General features: G+C 40.2%; 1 protein-coding gene across 1 annotated transcript; it reads left to right on the top strand.

Annotated features, from left to right (window-relative positions):
- The first annotated feature begins 1,024 nt into the window (after positions 1-1,024).
- On the top strand, positions 1,025-2,877 carry arl4ca (ADP-ribosylation factor-like 4Ca). Its single transcript, XM_030771565.1, has one exon. The coding sequence runs from the start codon at positions 1,577-1,579 to the stop codon at positions 2,153-2,155; it is 579 nt and encodes a 192-aa protein (XP_030627425.1). The 5' UTR covers positions 1,025-1,576; the 3' UTR covers positions 2,156-2,877.
- Positions 2,878-21,852: the final 18,975 nt, after the last annotated feature.

The following is a 21,852-nucleotide window of genomic DNA, read 5'->3' as shown; positions in this document are numbered from 1 at the left end:
CTCAATGATAAAAACCAGAGCAATTACGCCGGAAAAGAACCGCTATCAGTCCGTCCGTATGAAGACTATACAGACAATACTCTCTCAAAACACAGACACACTAGCCGCACTACACCCAGTATCGACAACTCTCTACGTCTACATTTCAACTATAACATTAATATGAGCGTTTTGGTGAAACATTGAGTTGCTGCTGTAACAATTAAAGAATCACCTTTTTAAAGATTACGGTTTATTCGCTTTATTTTGTTGTTAATTGTTATTACCATTTTAAACGCCAGGTGTCAGTGCAGACAGTTAAAAAAGGGAGACGAAACAAATAACGGGGGAAAAATAATATTGTGAGAAATGCTTGCAAATTAATTTAAAATAAAATATATATAATCAGTCGTTGTGTCACATCTTATAATCATTTCTCATATTGTGTCAGTGAGCCAGGAGGACCGAAGTAGCAGCCTCACACATACTATGCCCACTGAACGGCGCAAATGGAAAACATGCGTTAACAGTGCTGACAGTGCAGGACAACATCATTTTACCGTTGCGACGGAATGAAACACAAAAGTAAGAATACCTCAGATAAAGCCTTAAAAGTTACTTTACACTAATGGAAAACTATTTTTATGTTTATTCGCTGTACATGTGGATTATAGATTAATAGGCATATAGGTATCCTTATATGTTCTTATGGAATCCAAAACAAATCAGAATCTCAGATAAGCAGCGCAAAATATGCATCCTAAAATATATATTTGTAAATATATGTTTAAACAAACACACAAGCATAAAAGAAGAGGTAGCGTGCCTCTTTTTTGTGGTGCATTCTATATTCTCATCTTATTTAGCCTGCATCTGACTCATTATCCCGCCAAAGACTTAAACCTGTGTTTGCAAGCAAATGAATGAACTCGTGTCTGCCTGTTTTGCAAACGTTTGCTCTCGCTTCATGGGAGGAGTTTTTTGTAGACTGTGTTGCTTTTTGTGTACCACTAGAGGTTAGTTCTGGAGCCAGTGGTCTGCCGTTTGGATGTAAGAGCAAGCTCCTCTCATATAACTCTGCTTTATTTACCATGGAGCACAGGAACGGCCTATAAATGATTCTGAATGCCAAATAGGAATGACAACCACGCTTGACCCTGTGTCGCTGCTGCAGGTGCGTCGCCCGAAAACGTGATTAAACGTGCTTCAAGCCGCAGCATCTCCTTCATTCTGAGGGCGACAGACACCAACGGCTTTAACAGCTCTAAACTGAAGCTCATCTGATTAAAAGAGAAACGTTTCTTTTACTTTTGGTGCTGAGACTATGGAGATTAATTGTGACAGTGCATTCATTCCTTGGATCGGGGGACCTCTGTGCCAGTGACAGGAGGGCGATTGCTGCAGATGATGTACATTACGCAAGAATTCGGTATGGGATCTTGCGTTTGACTCTTCGTCTTTATATATCAGTTCATTTAATTTCTTGGTAATCTTAAACTGACAAGATCCTGAGATAACGACTGTGTGAATGATAGACCTCCACAGCATTAGCCGGCAACCAATGATTTTATAAGTTCCACATTTTGAAAAAAAAAAAATGGGGAACAGTTTCTCCAACATAGCTGCATTTCAGTCCCTTCACATTGTGATGCTGGGCTTAGATTCCGCGGGGAAAACAACGGTTCTTTACCGTCTTAAATTCAATGAATTTGTTAACACCGTTCCAACCATCGGATTTAATACCGAGAAGATTAAACTGAGTAATGGTACGGCCAAGGGTATAAGCTGTCATTTTTGGGACGTCGGGGGACAAGAGAAACTGCGACCGTTGTGGAAATCCTACAGTCGTTGCACAGACGGGATTATTTACGTTGTGGACTCGGTGGATGTTGACAGACTTGAGGAAGCCAAAACTGAACTGCATAAAGTCACAAAATTCGCAGAAAATCAGGGGACGCCGCTTCTTGTGATAGCAAACAAACAGGACCTGCCCAAGTCCCTACCTGTCTCAGAGATCGAGAAACATCTGGCGCTTCATGAGCTCAGTCCGTCCACGACGTACCACGTTCAGCCGGCATGCGCCATCATCGGCGAGGGTCTGCACGAGGGAATGGACAAACTATATGAAATGATCGTTAAAAGAAGGAAATCTTTAAAACAAAAGAAAAAACGATAATATTTTACGTAGTGAAAACACCAGTGGGGCCATGAGATGCAACTTAGCAAGTTGAAGTGGTTTTGTTCTGTGTTTATTTTCCGGGGGGGGTCTGCTGCTGCTAGTGCCCTAATGTCTTGCCAGGAGAAATCCTGAATGCTAAATCGTATAATGTTCAAAAATAAACCAAAACATTCAAATAAACCACAGATTTAGCCACCCATGCACAAAGAAACACAAACACAGACACACAGAGACAAACACACACAAACAGAATGAAGTATAGCCTAACTAAACTGCAACTAAGACGTAAAGACAGGCTGGTCCCTGTATGCTGCTGCTTGGCAGTTGGTCATCTGTATATAAATGTTGCCTAATGGTTTTGTTGAAGCGCGATTGCCGGGGGAGGATTCATGTGAAGTTTTCTTTACTCACTTCTGATTAAATACTACCGGGTAGTTTTTTTCCTGCTAAATTTTGGATGCATTATCCCTTAAAAGCTACAGTACATGCTAACAGCTTGGGACTATAGGTATTCTCTCCACTGGCTGTTCTCTTGTTTGAAGTACACTAACATTGCTTAAGTAGCTTTCACCAGGCAAAGACATGGTACATTTAGTTCAGCCACTTCTTTATTCTTTTCACTCAAAGATTGTGTATTACATCATAAATGGAAATGGGACTGTTTATGCATATAAAGCCAAAAATACCTGAAAAATAAATTGAATGATATTTAAAATGGACATGTGTGCAGTAATTTATTGTAATAGATGAAACCATGTAAGCTAATGGTAGTATAGCATGGTAGCAGATGGCCTCGATAGTTTTGGGAAACAGAATGATGCAGATGCCAACTCATTAGTACTGCCCTGTGCTCTTAGGGAAATTTGGCCCATCCTTTAATAATTAAAAATTATAACAATAATAATAACGGCTTTTTTAGGGAAGCTACAAAATGACGTACTGATGAGGTTGACATGTAATCTGTGGGCTGCTCTGTCTCCTGAAATAAACAAAAAACAAAAACACTTGCTTGGTTGCTCTTTTAATTTCACTAAATGTGAACGTGAATCCACAGAATCATCCTCTGAGCTTAGAATGCATGCACGTGTCTCACTGAGTGCGTATGCTGTTCCCCCGAGATGAGGGATAAAGACCTTTTGTCACTCTGCTAAATTGAAAATGAATATTAATAGGTTTGTGTTCACCCATTGTGTAATTAGGAAAGCCATGTAAGGGTGGAGAAATCTCCCAGGTTTTAGAATGACAGCTGATTTCAGCTGATCTGGCCTGAATACTGCTACCAGAAAACCCACAGGGAAGTTTGCTCTTCCGTTTACCGCTTCTACACACTTTTATGGAAACATGGAAATATGGAGCATGAAGGCACTAAGTGAACCTCCTGTATTTACCTCAGGAGGAGGTGAATCAATTGGAGTCATGTTAAGGACACGACAGATCATTAAAAATGTATTCCACTTGTATGTTTCCATGCTTTTTCGGAAACGATGTATTTAGTGAAGAGAAGATGAGAGAATTCAGTGCGTGTTTTCACCCCAGAAAGAGTCCATCCATGAACTGCCATCTGTGGATGTGTGGGGGGGAGTGAGAGACTTGGTCAGACAGAAGAGACTAGAGCCAGACTGAAAGTGTGGAATGGGTTTTTCTGAATACAAATGACTGCTGGTCAGTAGGAGCAGGAGAATATAGTTTTATATTCATTTAGCAGTTTTTTCCTTACATATTCTGGATCTTAATTATATAATATCAGAGAGTATGCATTTTGTCTCTGAATCCCATTGACAGTGATATAAAATTTGAAGGAGACAAATGTTTCTCTATATCATCAAGAGAGACAGAGACATGAGATTAAATGTGCACAAACACTATTTTTGTGCATATTTGTTTTGGTAAAATAAATTACCTGCATTGCCTGCAGTTACATTTTGCTGACACAACTTGCAAAGCGCAATTTTTGGTGAAGAGCAGATTTTAGATTTGATTCCAAACCTAAAACAGGTTGCGGGTGATGATGTCGCCATCATCTACAATGTGGCAGAGATGATGTTACCATCCTACCGGTGAATTCCTTCTCTGTCCCTGTTGCAGTGTCTCTCTTTCTTTGTTTTCTCTCTTTTCCGTTCCTTCTCTAAGACACTTCAATCTCTCATGCCATAGCATGTATTCAGTTGTAAGTGGATAGCTAAAGTAGCTGTGAAGCTATTTAGTAGCCAGCCAGGTCAGTGTATAAAGTGTTTAGCTCGATGTTCAATGTCAGTGTTCACATTTTTTCACCATAATGAATAGATAAATAAACAAAATAGTAGTAAAACACCTAGGAAACCTGACTCGAACTCACAGGGCAGTAGCCCTTATCAATCAATGCTGTCTTGAAGTAGATACATACTTCATAAGATCCTGGATCTCCTGGAGGACTGGTAGGAAAAGTTAGATCCAGAACAACTGATCCAAGAAAGTCATAATAAAAGAACAGCTAAAAATAACAACAATCATAATAATATCAATCAACAACAACAGTAATAATTTCATAATGCACTGGAGCAGTCAGATAAGATGAAATGTGGGACAACATATTACATATTACAAAAAAAGACATTTAAGAACTTGATAAATGAACAAGTCATTAAATTGTTATGTGTCATGGCTGCGATAAGATGGTGTACACCAGTATTTGCTTTGGACAGAATAAGTCAATGTGGAGTGACTGCGTGAGAGAAGGGGAAATTGGTTTAAATAATGAAGAGATTTATAGCAGTAAAAAGAATAAAATGGATTATTTATCCAGCTGTGCACCTGCTTGAAAACCCACCCCATAGCGTTGGATGACAATGCTATTTTTGGAGAACCTAGTGATGGGAATTTATATATGACATTAATTATTAATCTAACTCCCATCCAGAAATGATATGAAAAACCATGGGAGATGAGATGGTCCATGAACCCAGATTTCATTAATGATTCATAGACATGTGATTGCATTTTATAATAAAGCTCTGTGTGGATCATGGAGAGTTTACAATCTGATCACATTGGACAGTGGTCAGAGATGTTGAGATAACTTTAAACAAACTTTGTATTATCCCTAAATCTATAAAATCTGCAAGGACATTCGGTAACCTCGGTGCTCTCTTGTTTGTTTTTGTGTTTCGTCTATGTTTTGGCATTCAACTTTTGAAGATTATTTTGTGTGCAGGTTGTTCGAAGCCGCTGACCTCACAGTTCTATTTAGAGATGCACAGGTATGTCAATATCTGCTTGTTTCCAGGGAAACAGTCAGACCTAATCAGTCAACACCAAGTTCTCTGCTTGTGTACTTGTTACCAACAGCAGCACGGAGCAATGATTAAAAACAACAATAACAACAACAACAAAAAAAACAAAATCAAAGAGACCTCAGTAACTCCTGCTGCCCTTTTCTTTACGTAAAGTCCTCATAGACATTAAAAGGAACCTAAGTGTAGCACTGACCTGTGCTTTAATTAACAATTCTGTCAGGTTCAAGATGAAACAGCAGGTCAAAAACAATAAACAATTCAAGTTGGCATTGTCAGTGTAGTCTTTCAAACAAAATATGATTGTGTAATCTGAAGATGGAGAAGTTAGATGTAGCATGACAGATTGGGATTTGTGAAATGTTTTCTGGTTTTTTTGGATAGATCTCACAAGTCTTTGAGTAAGATGGATATTTATATTTTGTCATGGGCATATTTTATCAATTAATGAAGACAGTAAGGATTAGAAATACTGTGTTGTTTGATGTAGAAATTTCTTTTAGGGCTGTTCTCCATCTCACTGTTCTTTTGTCTCTCTGTTGCTTTTAATGAGACAGAATCCCAGTATATGTCACAATAGCCCAGACCACAGCTGGGACCGCTATTACGCCTACTGTTTGGCTAAAGTCTATTGCAGGCAACCCAGACATGACATGATTACACAGTTTCATACTATCATAATTGTTGGGCTATTCACACAGCCTCTACCATCTAAAAACGTGTTAAGAAAACACATGAACTGATTATTAAATTGTCGTCTGTCATCCTTCAATTACACTTGCTGTCTCAGGTTGATACTTTTAATATGTTGTTTACATTTCCATTTGTATAATTACATTCAAATGACTTGTTTGTATCGACTCAAATACTTCATTAGTCCTCTGGCAGAGTTTGAGTGGAAACTATATCTCCCTTTGTAATGACTGTCTTAGAGAAACACACCCTGAACATTCACAACAAGGGAGGATACTTGACGAGTCATGATTATTTAGAACTTGGGACGAGTCTTGGATTTTTTGAAGGCAAAAAACCATAAATTTGGTAGCTCTGTGAACCTGTTTTAGAATTATTCAACCAGAAGCACAGGTACTATGAAAAAAAATTATTTTTTAAAATATTTTTTGTTGTTGTTGTAATGCCCCTAACAGCAAGTCATTAATATAGGTTGTAGTGGTTGCTAAGGGCAACCAATATATTCTTATGTGATTTTATTTTTCAGCAGTCTTGCTCTCAGGTATGACTGTATGGCTTCTTCATAGTTCATGAATTCATGAAGCTTTGAAAGCATATCTGTTCATCTTAGATTCAAACCTTTCAACATATCCTGAAATATTCAGAATGCTCTCTCTCTCTCTCTCTCTCTCTCTCTCTTTCTCTCTCTCTCTCTCTCTCTCTACCTCTGATACATGCACATTTGGTTTCTGTCTCATCAGATGACACCTGCCAACACTCTACTTCCTGCACACAACCTTCTCCCCCAAGCAAACCTTTCACAATGCCTCTCTATTCTCTTCTTCTGCTCTGGCTCCATTTCACTCGCCTTGCTCTTCCTTCTTAGCTTGCCAGACTCATCTCTTGCTGGCTAATGTGATTTGAATGAACGGACAGCTCTTGGGTCAGAGGAGATACAGTCAGTTACAAGACTTAGAGCCCTGGAGTTTTTTCCTCTGCTTCAAGGAAAGAGATCGCAGGGAGGAAGGCTTGTGCAGCAGACTCCCTGACAAGGTGTAGTTCAGTCAGTCCAAGTCTTTGAAGACTGGAACACAGGCACCAGATATATTACAGGTTTCAGTGACTTATTTGTGAAGTGACTGGTTTTGGAGATGAAAAAGTCTGAATGGCTGTCACAAATCCAGTTTGCCATCTGAGATAAAGCTTCTTAACACTGTAATTGCAGAGATTAAGCTTCCTCTGCGGGTCAAAAAAAAAATTCCATAACCATTACATGTAACATCATATTATATAAATGTACTGCAACTGGTCACGCCCTGTGTATGAATAAGCAGTAAAACTTTTTGTTGGGTTGTGTCTGGGTTCCTGCTTGTTCGACCTGAAGCGATCAGAACAAGTTGACGTAACGGCTTTTGAGATTTTTCTGTTCATCTTAATTCTGAGAGTGTCTCATACAGACTGACGTCCACTGGCTTTAATTAACTGTCTTTACAATTAGATGGATAGACAGAAAGAGAGAGAGCTTAAGAAGGGCGGGGTCATTCTATAATCCAGAGTTGTAGATATTAGGAGTATGAACTGATATGAATTTTGAGTGCAAAGCTGAAGCGTCTAAAGATCCGTCTGCACAAAAAGAATTTCCAAGCAGTGGGGTCACGGAAAGCAATATTCTGGAGATGCAAAACAATAATTTTTTCATACAAGATTCAGCCACCTAGGATGATTCAAAGAGAGCTGTGACAAAATGTACTGAGGTGATTAAGAAAATGAAGGTGTACATTTTTATGTGAATCCAATTTAGTTGCTGTCTCTGGCAGTCCACTCAGACATACCTGAGTTTGCTCACAGTAGGTTTTTTGTGCAATCTGACCGGTTGTTCATAAAGTTTTATTCTCATCCTGTTGTCATAAAAGAGGACGTTCTAGCAGAGTAAGGTCGTGTCCAGATGTCCTGTCCTGACCTCTCTGCCTGCAGTCAAATGGGAGGCCCATCTGAGCTCTCCAGACGCCCTAGTGTGAAATATTCTCTCTCCACCAGCTCTCAGCGGCATGGGCACAAGGTTTTCTCTCACATGGAAGTGATGGTCTTTCACTCTTCTTTTTTCATTGCCCCAGTTTCTCATAACTTCTCTTCCACCCACTCTCTTTCTCTCTCTCTTTCTCTCTCCCTCACCCCCATCTTCTTGTTTACGATTTTTTTTAAACCTCTTATTTAGAAATATGCTTTATTTTGATGTGTTTATTGTTATCACAGCTAAGTTTCTCTCTACGTTGTTATATTATCTGACTTTTTGCAGGCCTTCAGCCTACAGATTCTGTGGGTGTATTTGCATTCTGGACATTTAAATCACGTTGTATTTTAGAGGATTAAACCACCCTGTGTATCCATAGCGACTCTACACAAATACGTCAAAATATGAAGTTTTTTTTTTTTCCTGTGATCTTTCAGAGCTATTGTTCTGAATTGGAATGGAGGTGAATGGGTTTACTGAGTGATCGGTGCTATTTTTTGTAATGCAGTCCTGTGTGTCTATGTGAATTTAAGGAATATAGCAAAATGCGGGGGCAGTTCATAGTCTATGCGGGGATCTTAAACCATTCACTACAGAGGGAATTTAAAGCCCATCTCACAAAAAGCAGTCAGAATCTGTTTACACTTGGCATGCTCTGTTCTGAGCTTTTAATTATTTATTTATTTGGGGGGTTTTGTGAGTGTGTTTGCTATCTAGATTTCAGTTTGAGCATGTGTGACTGTGTTCCCTTAACCTTTCATTTCTTTATTTCTTAACCTGTTACAGTATCACCCTCCATGTCACTGCTACCAAATTCACATTTGCTCATATTGTTTAATTTTTTCAGTGCTACAATTTGTGATGTGTTCATTTTAGGGCTGTTAAACCAAGAACAACTTCACAATACATTATCCAGTTAAGGTATTGACAATAATTATTGAAAATGATTTGGCAGCTCTGTGCATTTACTAATGTTTTAGACACAGCAGAGAGGACCTCTATAGTGTATTTGGGCTCTGACTCTGTGCTTCATCATCAGGTCATTCCACACAGGATCAGCATTGTCTGTTATATTCTCTGATAGTACAGGGCTACAGGTGAAATGTAGTGGTTTAAATAGTCTGACATGTTGGTTCTGTATCTGACCTCCTGTTTCACGGCTCTACCTTGAGTGGACTTGTTTGTCTTCTTGGAAAACACAGGGCTGCCTAAAGTGAGACAAAATCATGAATTGATGCAATATTTGAGAAGATTACACTTGTACTTGGTCAGAGGTCAGAGTTCAGTCTGGTCAACTGAGCTATTGGTGACTGTAACGTCAGAGAACCAAACATTACCTTGAACTGAGTGAATGATTAGACTGACAACTGGAAGGAAAGAGGGAAACAGTTAAAAAAAACCTGACAACATCATGATGACTCTGCTAGTTAAAAAAAAAAAAGAAGAAAAAGTATGTTGATTCAGAACAAAAGTACAGTGCGGGGCAAATATTTTGAAATTAAATTTATTTTGGCTGAGGTTAAAGAATAAATTTTTGAGGTTTTTGGCCTGGTCAGTTGCTGCTCCAGCTGTAGAGCTGAGACAATGCTTAAATGGCTGATGGTACTTTACGTATTTAAAATAGATGAAAACTAAAAGTGTGCCAATAAGAAAAACAATAGCAGATAGCAAGCTTTCATGTGAGCCGAATGTTTGTATAATTGCCATGGTGACCAGAACCCAACAGAAAGACTAGGGGCATTGACAGACAGGAATTTCACTGTTCAAAATCACATTTGCCTAGAAGAAAAAGTACTCCGTTATGTAAGACAGACACAGACAAACACAGGGCCTCTGCATGCCCAGTCTCTCAGCATAAGGGTCTTTCAAGGTCACTAAAGGGTTCTTTTTCTGAACATCTTGTGAAATTCTTCACAAAAACCCCTCATTTTTTGGGTCACGTTGTTGTATTGGTTCTCCTGCTTGAAGGTCAGGAAGGTAGAGACGCAAGTGCGGAGACAAATTCCTCAGGAGTGCTGTGGTATTTCCACAGGTCAGAGGTTCCAGGTGTTTGCACTGGAAGGTAAACCGACTTAACTGGGAGCCACTCAAAGCCATGGACCATGGGTGATGGTCGTAGTCATCTTGTGCATTGTTGATTGTTAGTCTTTGTTTAGGCCGCAGACATAAACTTCAATGGCTTGTAACATAACATAATAACGATGTCGTTTAGAGCAACAAAAAAAAATTCTCTCTTTCTTTTTGAGTTTGTAGAGCACGTTCAAGTGCTTCCACTCTTACTTCAGAGCTTGGCACTGTGACTATGAGGTCTATTTTACATTCACATGTTTGTATGAATATCTTTGTTAGGCTACCATGCAGTGCCAATGCTCTGAAACTGGCACGATTCCTTTTCTTCCTTTACAGTCTTCTTTAATGAAAGAGATTCTCACTGGTGTATTAAGGTTGTCAGACACACTCCTACAGCAACTACTAACTGTCTGCTCTCTGTCTGTCCTGTCCTGGAACTGGAGAGACTGTGTGGGATAAGCACAGAGGAAAATCTGTTTGGATAATGATCTTGGCAAAGTCTTCTCTCTCTCTCTCTCTCTCTCTATCTCTCTCTCTTTTTTATTTATGGATGTGTGTGTGTGTGTGTGTGTCTGCGTGTGTGTATGTGTGCGTGTGCGTAGCTGGTATAGAGTTCCACACCACTAAACCATAAAGACATGGTTTAGTGTTGAGAGAGTCCAGTTGCTGAATTTTGACTGATTTTTGGACGCATTGAGGGACCAGTGGTCATTGTTAGTTTATGAGTCGAGCCGTCAGGGCTTTACAGCATATAATGTATATTTAATAATATGTGTTCCTCCAATAAGTGGAGTAAGGTACTTGGACCACAAGCATTTATGCAGTCTGACAGGGGGGAGAAGTGAAAGGCAGTCTGCTTCAGACTCCAACTCAGACTCCTCTCCTCTCCTCTCCTCTCCTCTCCTCTCCTCTCCTCTCCTCTCCTCTCCTCTCCTCTCCTCTCCTCTCCTCTCCTCTCCTCTCCTCTCCCCTCCCCTCCCTCTGTGAGAGTATTTTCTTGAGCTCTTACTGAAGCAGCTCTGAGAGTTCAGAGGTGGGTTAATCCGTCTTCTCTAGGTGTTGTGTTTCTCCTGTAAGAGGTGCGTGATGCAGTTTGGATGGAGGAAATGAAGAAGCATCATAAGTGTGAAGGCGCCAGGCTCATTTGCATACTGGAGCTTTAAGATGCACCTCATTAGCATTTTCATTTCGGTCTCCACACCGGCACCGCGGCTATGTCGCCGCTGTAACACTGGCATAAAAATCCCACCGTAAGCTGCCTGCATGTGATAAAAGTCATGAGAAGAGAGTGTGTTTAAAAAAATAAAGGAAAAAAAAATGAAGTTACGAAAGGCTCATTGCTGTCTGTGTATGTCAGCCAGAGATACAGAGACAAGGCTGTAGATAAGGTGGAGTGGGGGAGGGGCAGAAAAACTATAAATGTAGCATTTCCACATGCAGTTTGAGTTCAGTTACAACTTCAAAGGTAAGTTCCAGAGCAAACAGGATAAACACGCCATATCATTATAATGCGTAGATACATTTTAATGAGCTTTTCATTCAACACTTTAAAGCATAGCAAAGGCAATGGTAATTGTCTGTAGACACTTATTGTTAAATTTAAAAAGAACTATGGGCCTGTGACATCATAATGTTGTGATGTTTCATTACAAAACCATCACCATGGAAACTGATCAGACATAGTTGTTATTTAGTATCTCTTTGTGGGCATGCAGGCCTGATTTTTACGGGTGGCGTTGAAAGCCAAGGGTCATTTTTAAAACACCTTTTTGTCAGTGTGTACATATACAATGTAAGAGTGTGTACATGCACTGGGAAACTCTCCGTGTTCATTGTAACTCCAGTAGAGGAGAGCAGTGAGTGAGTGGGTTTTTCTTTTTTTTTTATCCCTGACATCATATGCTTTCCATCTGGCCTTTGTGAAAGTGTTTGCAAGTGTCTGATAATGAGTGAAAGACAAGACTACAGTCGTTTGAGGCTTGGCTCATGGTGTAACCTGATTCTGGGTCTCAGATCAACCAAAGGTTACAGCTGACTGGTCCCATGTGGTGGCCATACTCACGCTGACACACAGGGCAGATCTGGCCAGGCATGTGAGAGTAAAAACCTGGGTTTAGTCAGAGCCAATACCGACTGCTATCAGCTCATAAAAGCTTTGATCTCCTGATAAACATTAGACTTGGATTTTTCAGGTTTAATGCATTATTGCTTTGGTATAAACATGCACAGCCGCATCATAATATTTCACCATGAAAACCTCCATCCTGGCTGATGCAATTACTTTAGCATGTCTGTAAAAATGAAATAATGCCTGTTTGATAAGAGTCTCAGGCCTGTGTGGATGTGTCATATTTTCTTCTTCTAAAGAGGCTTTTGAAGTTTTATGAGGGCCTTGTGAAGAATAGTGCATTGGCCAGGAGTGTTACACATCAGTTTCAACACACTGCAGATCTATCCCAGACAAAAAAGAATCAGCCAGCACCAAAATGTAGGCAATTTATGCCTTCATGTTTTTATTACTGAATGACCCTAGACTCTTCTATTGTGGTACAATCACTCAGGTCCTGTAGGATCAGCTTAACACAGCACCAGATTAATTTTTTTCCTCTTGGTGAAGCTGTGACAAACAATGTACGTCAAACAAGTGTTGATGTTAAGTAACGTAATGAGTAGAACATGAAGTAGCTTGGTGTGTAAACAGGAACTCCTTGGTTCATTAGCCCAACCTTTAGCATTCCTGCCGACACCTCTCATCGGAGCGCTCCAGGTATGACTGCTGGAACGGCAATTCTCAACAGGCTTGGCGTAACACAACCATGTTTAACCATGTGTCTGTTTCACACTTTACATTTCAGTAGCTGACATAGTTGTCTCACATAACAGACATAGGATGAAGTGAACAGGAAAGGTGTCACATAAGCAGCTGACAAAGACACACACACACACACACACACACACACACACACATACATTGTCCCCATATCTAATGCAGAATGCAGGGTAGGCATGGAGTCCATGATTATGGTCTAAACAGGGTAACAGAGCAGAACTGTTGACAGAGCTGACTGAGTGAATTCTTGTGCCTCAGCAGTGATTATGAACTGCAATCCGCAGACATTGCTGTAGTAACTCTTCCACTCATTATACTGGCTAAAGTTACCTTACTGCATACTATGCAAGTAAATATCATACTTGTGTTTGTTGGCATGTTAGTGTGTGTGTGTTTGTGTGTGTCTGTGTGTGTGCATGTGTGTGTGTGTGTGTGTGTGTGTGTGTGATCTGAGAGACAGAAAGAGAGAGAGAGAGAGCAGTGAGCTATAATGTAAATATTTCATGGAAACCGGTCTGTGTGTGAGCACTTGGGAAAGTATAACTAAAATACAGGAACATTCTCTCCTGTCTCTGTATCTACCAAAAATCTTATTCAAATACTGTACCATAACTGTACTCTCTAAAGGTGTTCTCTCTCTCTCTCTCTCTCTCTGTCTCTCTCTCTCTCTGACTGTCTGACTCTCAGTAATCTTCAGTTTCAACATAGCATATCATCATTCTGTGTCTGTTGTGTCAGAGAGTAACACCTCAAATCCCTATGCTGAGGAGGAGAATAGCAGAGACCATACACCCTGTGTAGAGAACAACACAGTCTTCATATGGACTGTGTGGAGAACAACACAGTCTTCATACGCCCTGTGTGGAGAGAACAACACAGTCTTCATACGCCCTGTGTGGAGAGAGCCAGTCCTTTGGCCAACTGCCAGAGCTATCACTCACTGCCTTGACTCTGAGTCTTGCTCTAGTTAGCATGGCTCTCTGGGCGTGTTTGCCAAAGGTCAAGCCCAGGGGGTAAGTTTAAGATGGCTGGAGGAGGTTACAGGCCTCTTAGAAAGAGCCTCCACTTTCCTCTTTTTCTCCAACGCTTCTAGGATGCTTTTAAATGAAAAGAAGCAGAATGGAAGAGAGAAATGTGGAGGAAAATAAGAGATAATGAAGGAAATAAGAAATACTGAAACAGACCGACGACCTGTAATTGGTTTGGAAAAATAAATTGTTGATACATCACATTTTAAAAGAGCTCAACAAAAGAGTGAGCAAAAAAAGGAGAAAAAAAACATTGTATCATAACGGCCTGATAAATAAAAATAATTGTGTAATTCCATTCAAGATACTGAATGTCTATAGAAACCAACTTAAACTTCTCATTTCACCCCTGCATAAATAAAACATCTGTAGGACTGAATGAACGGAAGACAAATCCATCTCACATCCATCCGTCTCACTTCTGGGGGGATTAGACCATTATTACCTTCGAGAGAAACAACAATGTCTCTCTCAATTCTCAGGAAATTAGACAGTCTGTGAGCAGGAGAGTGAATGACTTTGTTCTTTTGCTTCCTTGTCCAGGCAAAAGTAGGAGAGCAGACACATTTAGAACACCACACAGGGACACAGGAGCATGGCTACCACGTCCTCTTCTCGTGACTCATGCGTTTTCAAAATCATTTACCCCAAACAAGATTTATTTCAAATAATAATAAATAATAAACCCTGTGTAAAGCAGAAGAACTCAGAGATGACAAAGGTTCTGACCAGCAAATTACATAACAGAAAAGTATGATATTGACAAAATACGTCCGAGACCAGACACAAAATGATTAGCATCTTGGAGTCATTTGCGAGGCTTGGATTTAACTGTTTAGAGGAAAAACGGTGTTCAAGCGATGGAGGAGGGACATAGCATCGGCACTTTTGGCCGTTTGGATTTGATTTGTGGGCAGTTTATGGATTTAGTCATAATATCTGACTCGGACGTGAAGTAACACAGTGCAAGGAGAGGACAAAGTGTGCTTTTAAGATGTGTGTCTGTTCAGACAGATATTTGCTCCTCTCCCGCACAGTAGGCCTGGATATGGCATTTAGACTGGGCTCTACACTTAATGGTTGTTTTCACTTACAAAATCAGCATCATGTGTTTTATTCCTTAGACATTTTATGAATAATCTTTCATCAGCCTATTAATACCACAGTTATAACCTTTTAAAATTTTTTCGATGCTGGTCCTCTAAAAAAACATGTCTCAGTGGAGGATATTACTTTCTGAACTGATGATCATAGGTCTGCAGGTCCTATTTGGTTATGACTGGCAACGCGTTGTATCTGCACACATACTAATATCACACTACAGTAAAAATATGTTTAAAATATGCAAGTAAATAATTGTCCCAACCCTCTCAGAGAAACTCTTTTTGACTCCTAATGTAGTGGCCAGTTACACACAAACAGAACTGGGTGTGTTAGGCTAATGCAAAACAAGTATCACATGAATATTTCACAGTCACTTCTTCTCAGTGTCAGTTATCCAGCCAACTAAAGTAAGTGGCTGAGAGAGCAATGTAGCAGAGCATCGAGAACTGTTGGAACGGAGCCAGTCTCAGAAATGCAACACATCCATATGAGTGTGGTGTACGAAAAAAAAAGCCAGAAAAAAGTTTGTATTGAACTGTAATCCTGAAGTCTAGGTGGAGACAGAGAGCAGAAGCAAGGGGTGGTATAGTGTACATTACAGATCTCTCGCTGGCATCAATCTTTTAATAAAGCTAACACTCAGATAACACACAGACAGGCAGAGCAGCAGAGGAGTGGGAGGAGTGGGTGTATGTGGGAAAGACAAGGGAAAGAGAAAGAAAGAGTGAGTATTCAGAATGAGTACTAAAACTAATGATTCCTTTTCTAAGTCCGACTGTCTCACTGTTAACGTTTCACCCTCTCGTTCAAGCTCCAACCATTCCACGCCAATGGATTCCAACAATCTCTTTGGCAAATGGTGGTTTCACAGTTGTGCATGTTAATGAAAGTTGTCTTTTCCAGAACTCTTATGCTCGCCGTTGCATTTTGAAACAAATCATTAAAAGTTCAAATCATTTGTTTTCCTGTTTCTCGGAGTGAAAAATGAGCCCGCTGCCTCTAGGAATCCACACAGACACTTTCCACTTCTTTACCGTGATAGATTAAATCACTCAGAAAAAAAGATAAATCCTTCCACAGAGACGAGTGTAGCTGTGTCAGTTACCACTGCGTGGGAGGTGTTGTGTTTGTTCTTCCCTCTCTCTCTCTCTCTCTCTCTCTCTCTCTCTCTCCCCCCTTTTCTAATCTATTTTTCCTAGCATAGCCTTAAAAGAAGTTCTTTGGTGTAGAGTATGAAGCTCCCTATTTTGGGTGACAGATTTGTCAGGACTGCTAAAAAGTTTTGCACAGTGTTCTTTGAGCAGACATAAAGACACATTGCCTTAATGTGACATAACAAGCTGCAAACTCTGCCTGGCTCTTTTTGACGATGGGGTTAAGCACACACACGATGGAACAAAGACTTCAGTGTTGCGAGAATTCTAAAGCTAAGTTAACCAATTGTTTGGTACTTTGGAAACATTACAAAGATCCAATCATTGCTGGTTCAGCTAATTAGGCTCAGTTCAAAGAACCAATCAGAACTGACAGGAGTCCTCATAATCACAACTGATCATCAGAACCAATTCAAATCCAAATCTAACTCATTTTTTTCCTTTTCATAAAGAGAATACTTCAGGGTTTGAACTTCGTAAGACATTAAAGTCTGAAGACTGACAAATCTTGACCAGAAAGAATCAAAATATCTTATATTGAATGATTAGCTTTAATCATTCTGATTATACTCCTCAGTCATCAAGTTCATTTTTGTTTGTTTGTTTCATCTCTGTTCTTCTTGTTGTTTACAAACAGATACTTTGAACAGAGTTAAGACAGTTATCATTATGGATACATATAGAGAGAACAGACCACAGAGTCTTCTCTCTGACTTGGTCCATTATAAATGAATTGTGGCTAATTGGTTTTACAGAGGTTCAGCTGGCAGGCTGCTCCAGGTCCTATCAAGTTAGAATTCTGCCCAGTCTGTGACTTTGTGTTCCTCTAAGAGACGAGGTTGGCACAAGAGAAAAATGGATGACTCAGGCGCAAGAGCCCTATGACTGAATTTCATCTCCACTGATTAATGGCATTCTCTTTCTCTCTCTCTGTGTGTGTGTGTGTGTGTTTTGACCTCTCTTAGTCCTAGAAATAGCACGGTATGTACTCTGTACACATGGTAACACCAGAGATGACATTGCATACTCTGAGGCAAGCTTTGGAAATGTCCAATCATATCTGGTTGAAACTGCTAACCACATCCTGGAGTTATGGTCAACCACAACCTCAGGAGATGGTATGCCATCAGCTGATGCTCTGTTCACTCGTATGTGTTTGTGTTTTGTATTTTGTGTTTTATGTTTGTGTGTTTGTGTGTGTGTGTGTGTGTGTGAATGAGAAAGGGAAAGAGACACAAAGAGAGAAATGATAGTGAATAGTGAACTGCGGCCTCATGGAACGCCTTCGTTGACACACTCAGGCTATGGAATGTGCTCCCTTCAGCATTTTGTGTTGTCAGAACGATAACTGACTGCGGTTTGTGTGTGTGTGTGTGCGCGCGCACGTGTGTGTGTGTGTTAATGTGTATGTGTGTGCGTGCCTGTGCATGTGTGTGTGTGTGAGACAGAGTATGTGTGCATGTATGTACGTTGGTGTGTTTGTGCGTAGTCAGGGGTATTACCATAACAACCACCATAAGGTCTCCATATGCATTAGAGCAGACAGTGGGGTGACTAAAATGTTCATAATACACAGACTACTCTATCTCTCTCTATACTCGAACAGCATGGATTTCCAATGAGCCCCATGAGGTCTTTTTTTCCCCTTTTTAATCTTGTCAAGTGTGTTTTGCTGAAGGAGATTATTTGACCTCATGCAAACATAAAGCCTCTTTTGATGCATTTTTGGTGAAGAAGATTATTTGACATCATTGGAAAAAACCTATTTATTGATTAAAAACAGCAGGGAATCTCAATTAGTGCTTACCCCAGATTGGTTAGCCCCACCCATGTACTGATACTGAGGTTTATTTTAAGTGTGACCTGCTGCACAAAAGACCAACAGAACAAGATAATACTGTTACTGTACAAACAGTTGTGTCATTATTTTTGCCTAAAACACAAAGATAAAGCCACATGCCCTGTGGTTCTGGGTGAGAGACTTACTCACTTACTGTCATATATCACTGTTTCTCCCTGTTCTCTAAGTAAGAGAGAATTAAAGAGAGAGAGAGAGAGAGAGAGAGAGTGACAGTGTGGCTGTGTCCTGACGTTCGCAGGGCAGTTAGTGGAGGACAGGCGTCCTCTGAGTGGTTTGACTTCAGTTTGCAGGGGAACAAATTAAAGAGGGGACATATCTTGTCACCTTTGACTGGGCTTGTAGCACTGCTCTCCAGCTCAGAAACCCCAAAAAGACAAACACCTAGACTGGGGGAACAAATCCACTCACAAACATTTAATCATAATGCATTTTTCTTTTTTATTAGAATGTGTTAAAGGTTTCAGTTGCAGCACAAAATATCTTGTGTTCTTTGAGACTACAATTCAGGAGACACAATATGAATTACTTGCCCAACATGGGAAACATGCAGCACTGAGAGTGAATAATAAAACATCATGGAGGCCCTTAATTGCTTTAAAAAGTAATGTTGTAGTGTGTTGCAAGTTTTGTGATGCATAATACATGAAGGCTTTATGTAGTGATAATGTTTTATCTCTCAGCATATGGGCAGAGAAGGTTTATGGGAATAAAAAAGAAAAAAGTTAGCATCTTGCTCACTTTTTGAGCAGGCTGACGTAAGCAATGACTAGGTTATGAGTAATTCTCCTCTATTTGAAGAGTAGCCAAAACAGTCATGACCCTTCCTATCCCCCAGTTTATTTATTAGATGCACTTTCACTGCTTGTCCTGAGTCCACATAAAGACAGCGGCAGTCCAGTTTAACTTTGTCATGAGTCCACATAAAGACAGCGGCAGTCCAGTTTAACTTTGTCATGAGTCCACATAAAGACAGCGGCAGTCCAGTTTAACTTTGTCATGAGTCCACATAAAGACAGCGGCAGTCCAGTTTAACTTTGTCATGAGTCCACATAAAGACAGCGGCAGTCCAGTTTAACTTTGTCATGAGTCCACATAAAGACAGCGGCAGTCCAGTTTAACTTTGTCATGAGTCCACATAAAGACAGTGGCAGTCCAGTTTAACTTTGCTGATCAAATAAAAAAAAAAAATCTGCATCAGAGTATTCTTATTGATTCAAACCCTTGAACAGTTTTCCTGAGCAGCGGCTTGATTACAGCTTTTTATATACATACATACATACATACATATATATATATATATATATATATATATATATATATATATATATATATATATATATGAAACTAATTTCATATTGTTGCTTTGAATTAATAGCTTACATAGAACCTGACTACATATAAAACATTGCAACATTAAAAAAAAACAAAAAACAGAGTTAGTCCTCTGTGTCCTTGTTGTTAGTGCGATGTGCTCTGTTGGTGTGTAGAGTAAATATAGTGGGTTTTGAGGGTAGCCTGCTCCTCCAGACTGAAGCACTGCTGACAGATAATGATAGACATTATCAGAGGCTGTGGAGAGGGAGGGCGAGACACAGCCATATGATTTTCTCCCTGGAGGGTCATGTGTGGAGTTCCCCGTAGTGAAACTACTCCACCCTGTACTGGAGTAGAAATACAGCAGCCTCCCTCAGGGTAGAGGGAGCGACTTAAACACTGCTCCACTGACGGGAAGATGAGAGGACTAGACGTGTTCACTGTGTTTGACTGCAGAGGGAGGCGGAGAGAGAGAGAGAGAGAGAGACAGACAGACAGACAGACAGAGACAGAAAGACAGAGACAGACAGTGTGGGGGATAGGGGAATGATCAAAGACACTGACTCCTCATTCTTCTCTCTTTAAAGAAAGGACAGTTGGTCTATAACAGTTCATAAGACCACTGGAGTAAAAGTCTATCCAACTTCCTGTGCCTGTGTACAGCATATGGCCACAACACATGAACACACACACACACACCCATGCACACACATGTGCACACAAGCACGCGCGCACAGCCAAACACACACTCACACACACACACATACACACACACACACACAAATGCTGTCAGTACTCACTCACTCAGCCTTCGGGTTGCTAGGCAACTGCATTTGGTCAGCCACCAGTGCCAGGGACTCCGATTTCTGCTCCATTGTGTGTGTGTGTGTGTGTTTGGGTGTGTTAGAGAGAGAAAGAGAGAGAGAGAGAGATTATGCATGTGTGAGTGTGTGACTCTCTCTCTCTGTGTGGAATTCTAACTGCAGTCAGTGTGTGCATTAATGAGGTGTATGCAGTGGTGGTATGTTAGCAGGTTAGCCTGTAGTCTGTATTGGTGAGAATAAGCAGAAGGCCATGCTGAGAGTGGCTAATGAGCTTGTCAATGGTTTCATTAGACACTGATGACATTTGCATTCTACATCAGCACAACAGGACAGAACAAACACAATGCCACTCCTTCTGTTCAATTAAAGAGAACACTATGGCTAACACGCTCCAGTGCAGGGAACTTAGAGAAATTTACATTCACTCACTAACTCACATGCACATGCACACGTACATGAACATGCACAGGCACACACATACAATGTGTAGTTGACGCTACATGGCCTATGTTGTTTGCTGTGTGTGTGTGTGTGTGTGTGCTCATAGTATTTCTGAATGTGCCAATTACACATCCTATTTTCCCTCCTCTGTCTGTCTGTAAAGTTACTAAATTGTTGAATTACGCTGCAGATCAAAAATCAGTGAAACCTTCCACCAGAGTACATCTTCAACCACACAGCAATGTTAATATTAAAATGATGCAAAAAGAAACTGTTGAAGGACTTGTCAACTGTCTTGTTTTGCTATTTTTCTCCTCGCAGAACCCATGACTCACTACATGTTCTGAAAGTACCACTCGGGACAGTCAGATTTTCCATTTCACCTCACCAAGAACCAGGTTCATATGATATGGGCATCCACTCATGCTGGAGTCATGCTGTATAACTCATTCACATTATAGATATTTTTATAATGGAGTCATAAAATCTTAAGAAACACCTTCATAATGTGATTTGTATAAAACATTTTTAGGAGGATTAACCAAAGATTATTTACACAGATATAGTAAATGTAGTGTGGATGTTAAAAAGGGTCAACCTGAAGTGTGAGTGAGAGTTCAGCCTCTGTCCTACCACACTATGGCCTGTTCAGACATCATCAAGACAATCATTCAAGTCCTTTCACCTTTTCTCCTCTGGGCACGCACCTTAGTGACCGACCAACCTCACTGCAATCCAGAGCACTGAATCTCATTTGATTGTTTTGCCAAATGCTATTAGATTCAAGGCCATATGCCAGATTGCCAATCAGCTAGAGTGTGTAAACCTTTTTACCCACTTCTGTGTTTTTGCATTTGGACCCACACACAATTCTGTGATATTCTGACAACATTCAGCCTCTCCTGAGTGTATAATTTGTACAAGAGCAATGTAGACATAGGATAGCAAAGGAAAACTGACATGGAAAACTGATGTTTTCTTAAGATCTGTGGGAAGCTACACTGGAGTATTTATGCTTACAGTCATGAAATCTAGCCTTTGTGTCAACAGCTCACCAGTTTGATAATCCTTTTCTTTCTTTCTTTCTTTCTTTCTTTCTTTCTTTCTTTCTTTCCT

The sequence above is a fragment of the Chanos chanos genome, chromosome 4, assembly GCF_902362185.1.
Source record: "Chanos chanos chromosome 4, fChaCha1.1, whole genome shotgun sequence".
Taxonomy (NCBI): Eukaryota; Metazoa; Chordata; class Actinopteri; order Gonorynchiformes; family Chanidae; genus Chanos; species Chanos chanos.
This window is presented reverse-complemented; position numbering and strand designations above follow the sequence as displayed.

What these genes read in the sequence shown, in the direction of transcription:
- arl4ca (XM_030771565.1), top strand. Translation starts at nt 1,577, where the DNA reads ATGGGGAACAGTTTCTCCAACATAGCTGCATTTCAGTCCCTTCACATT.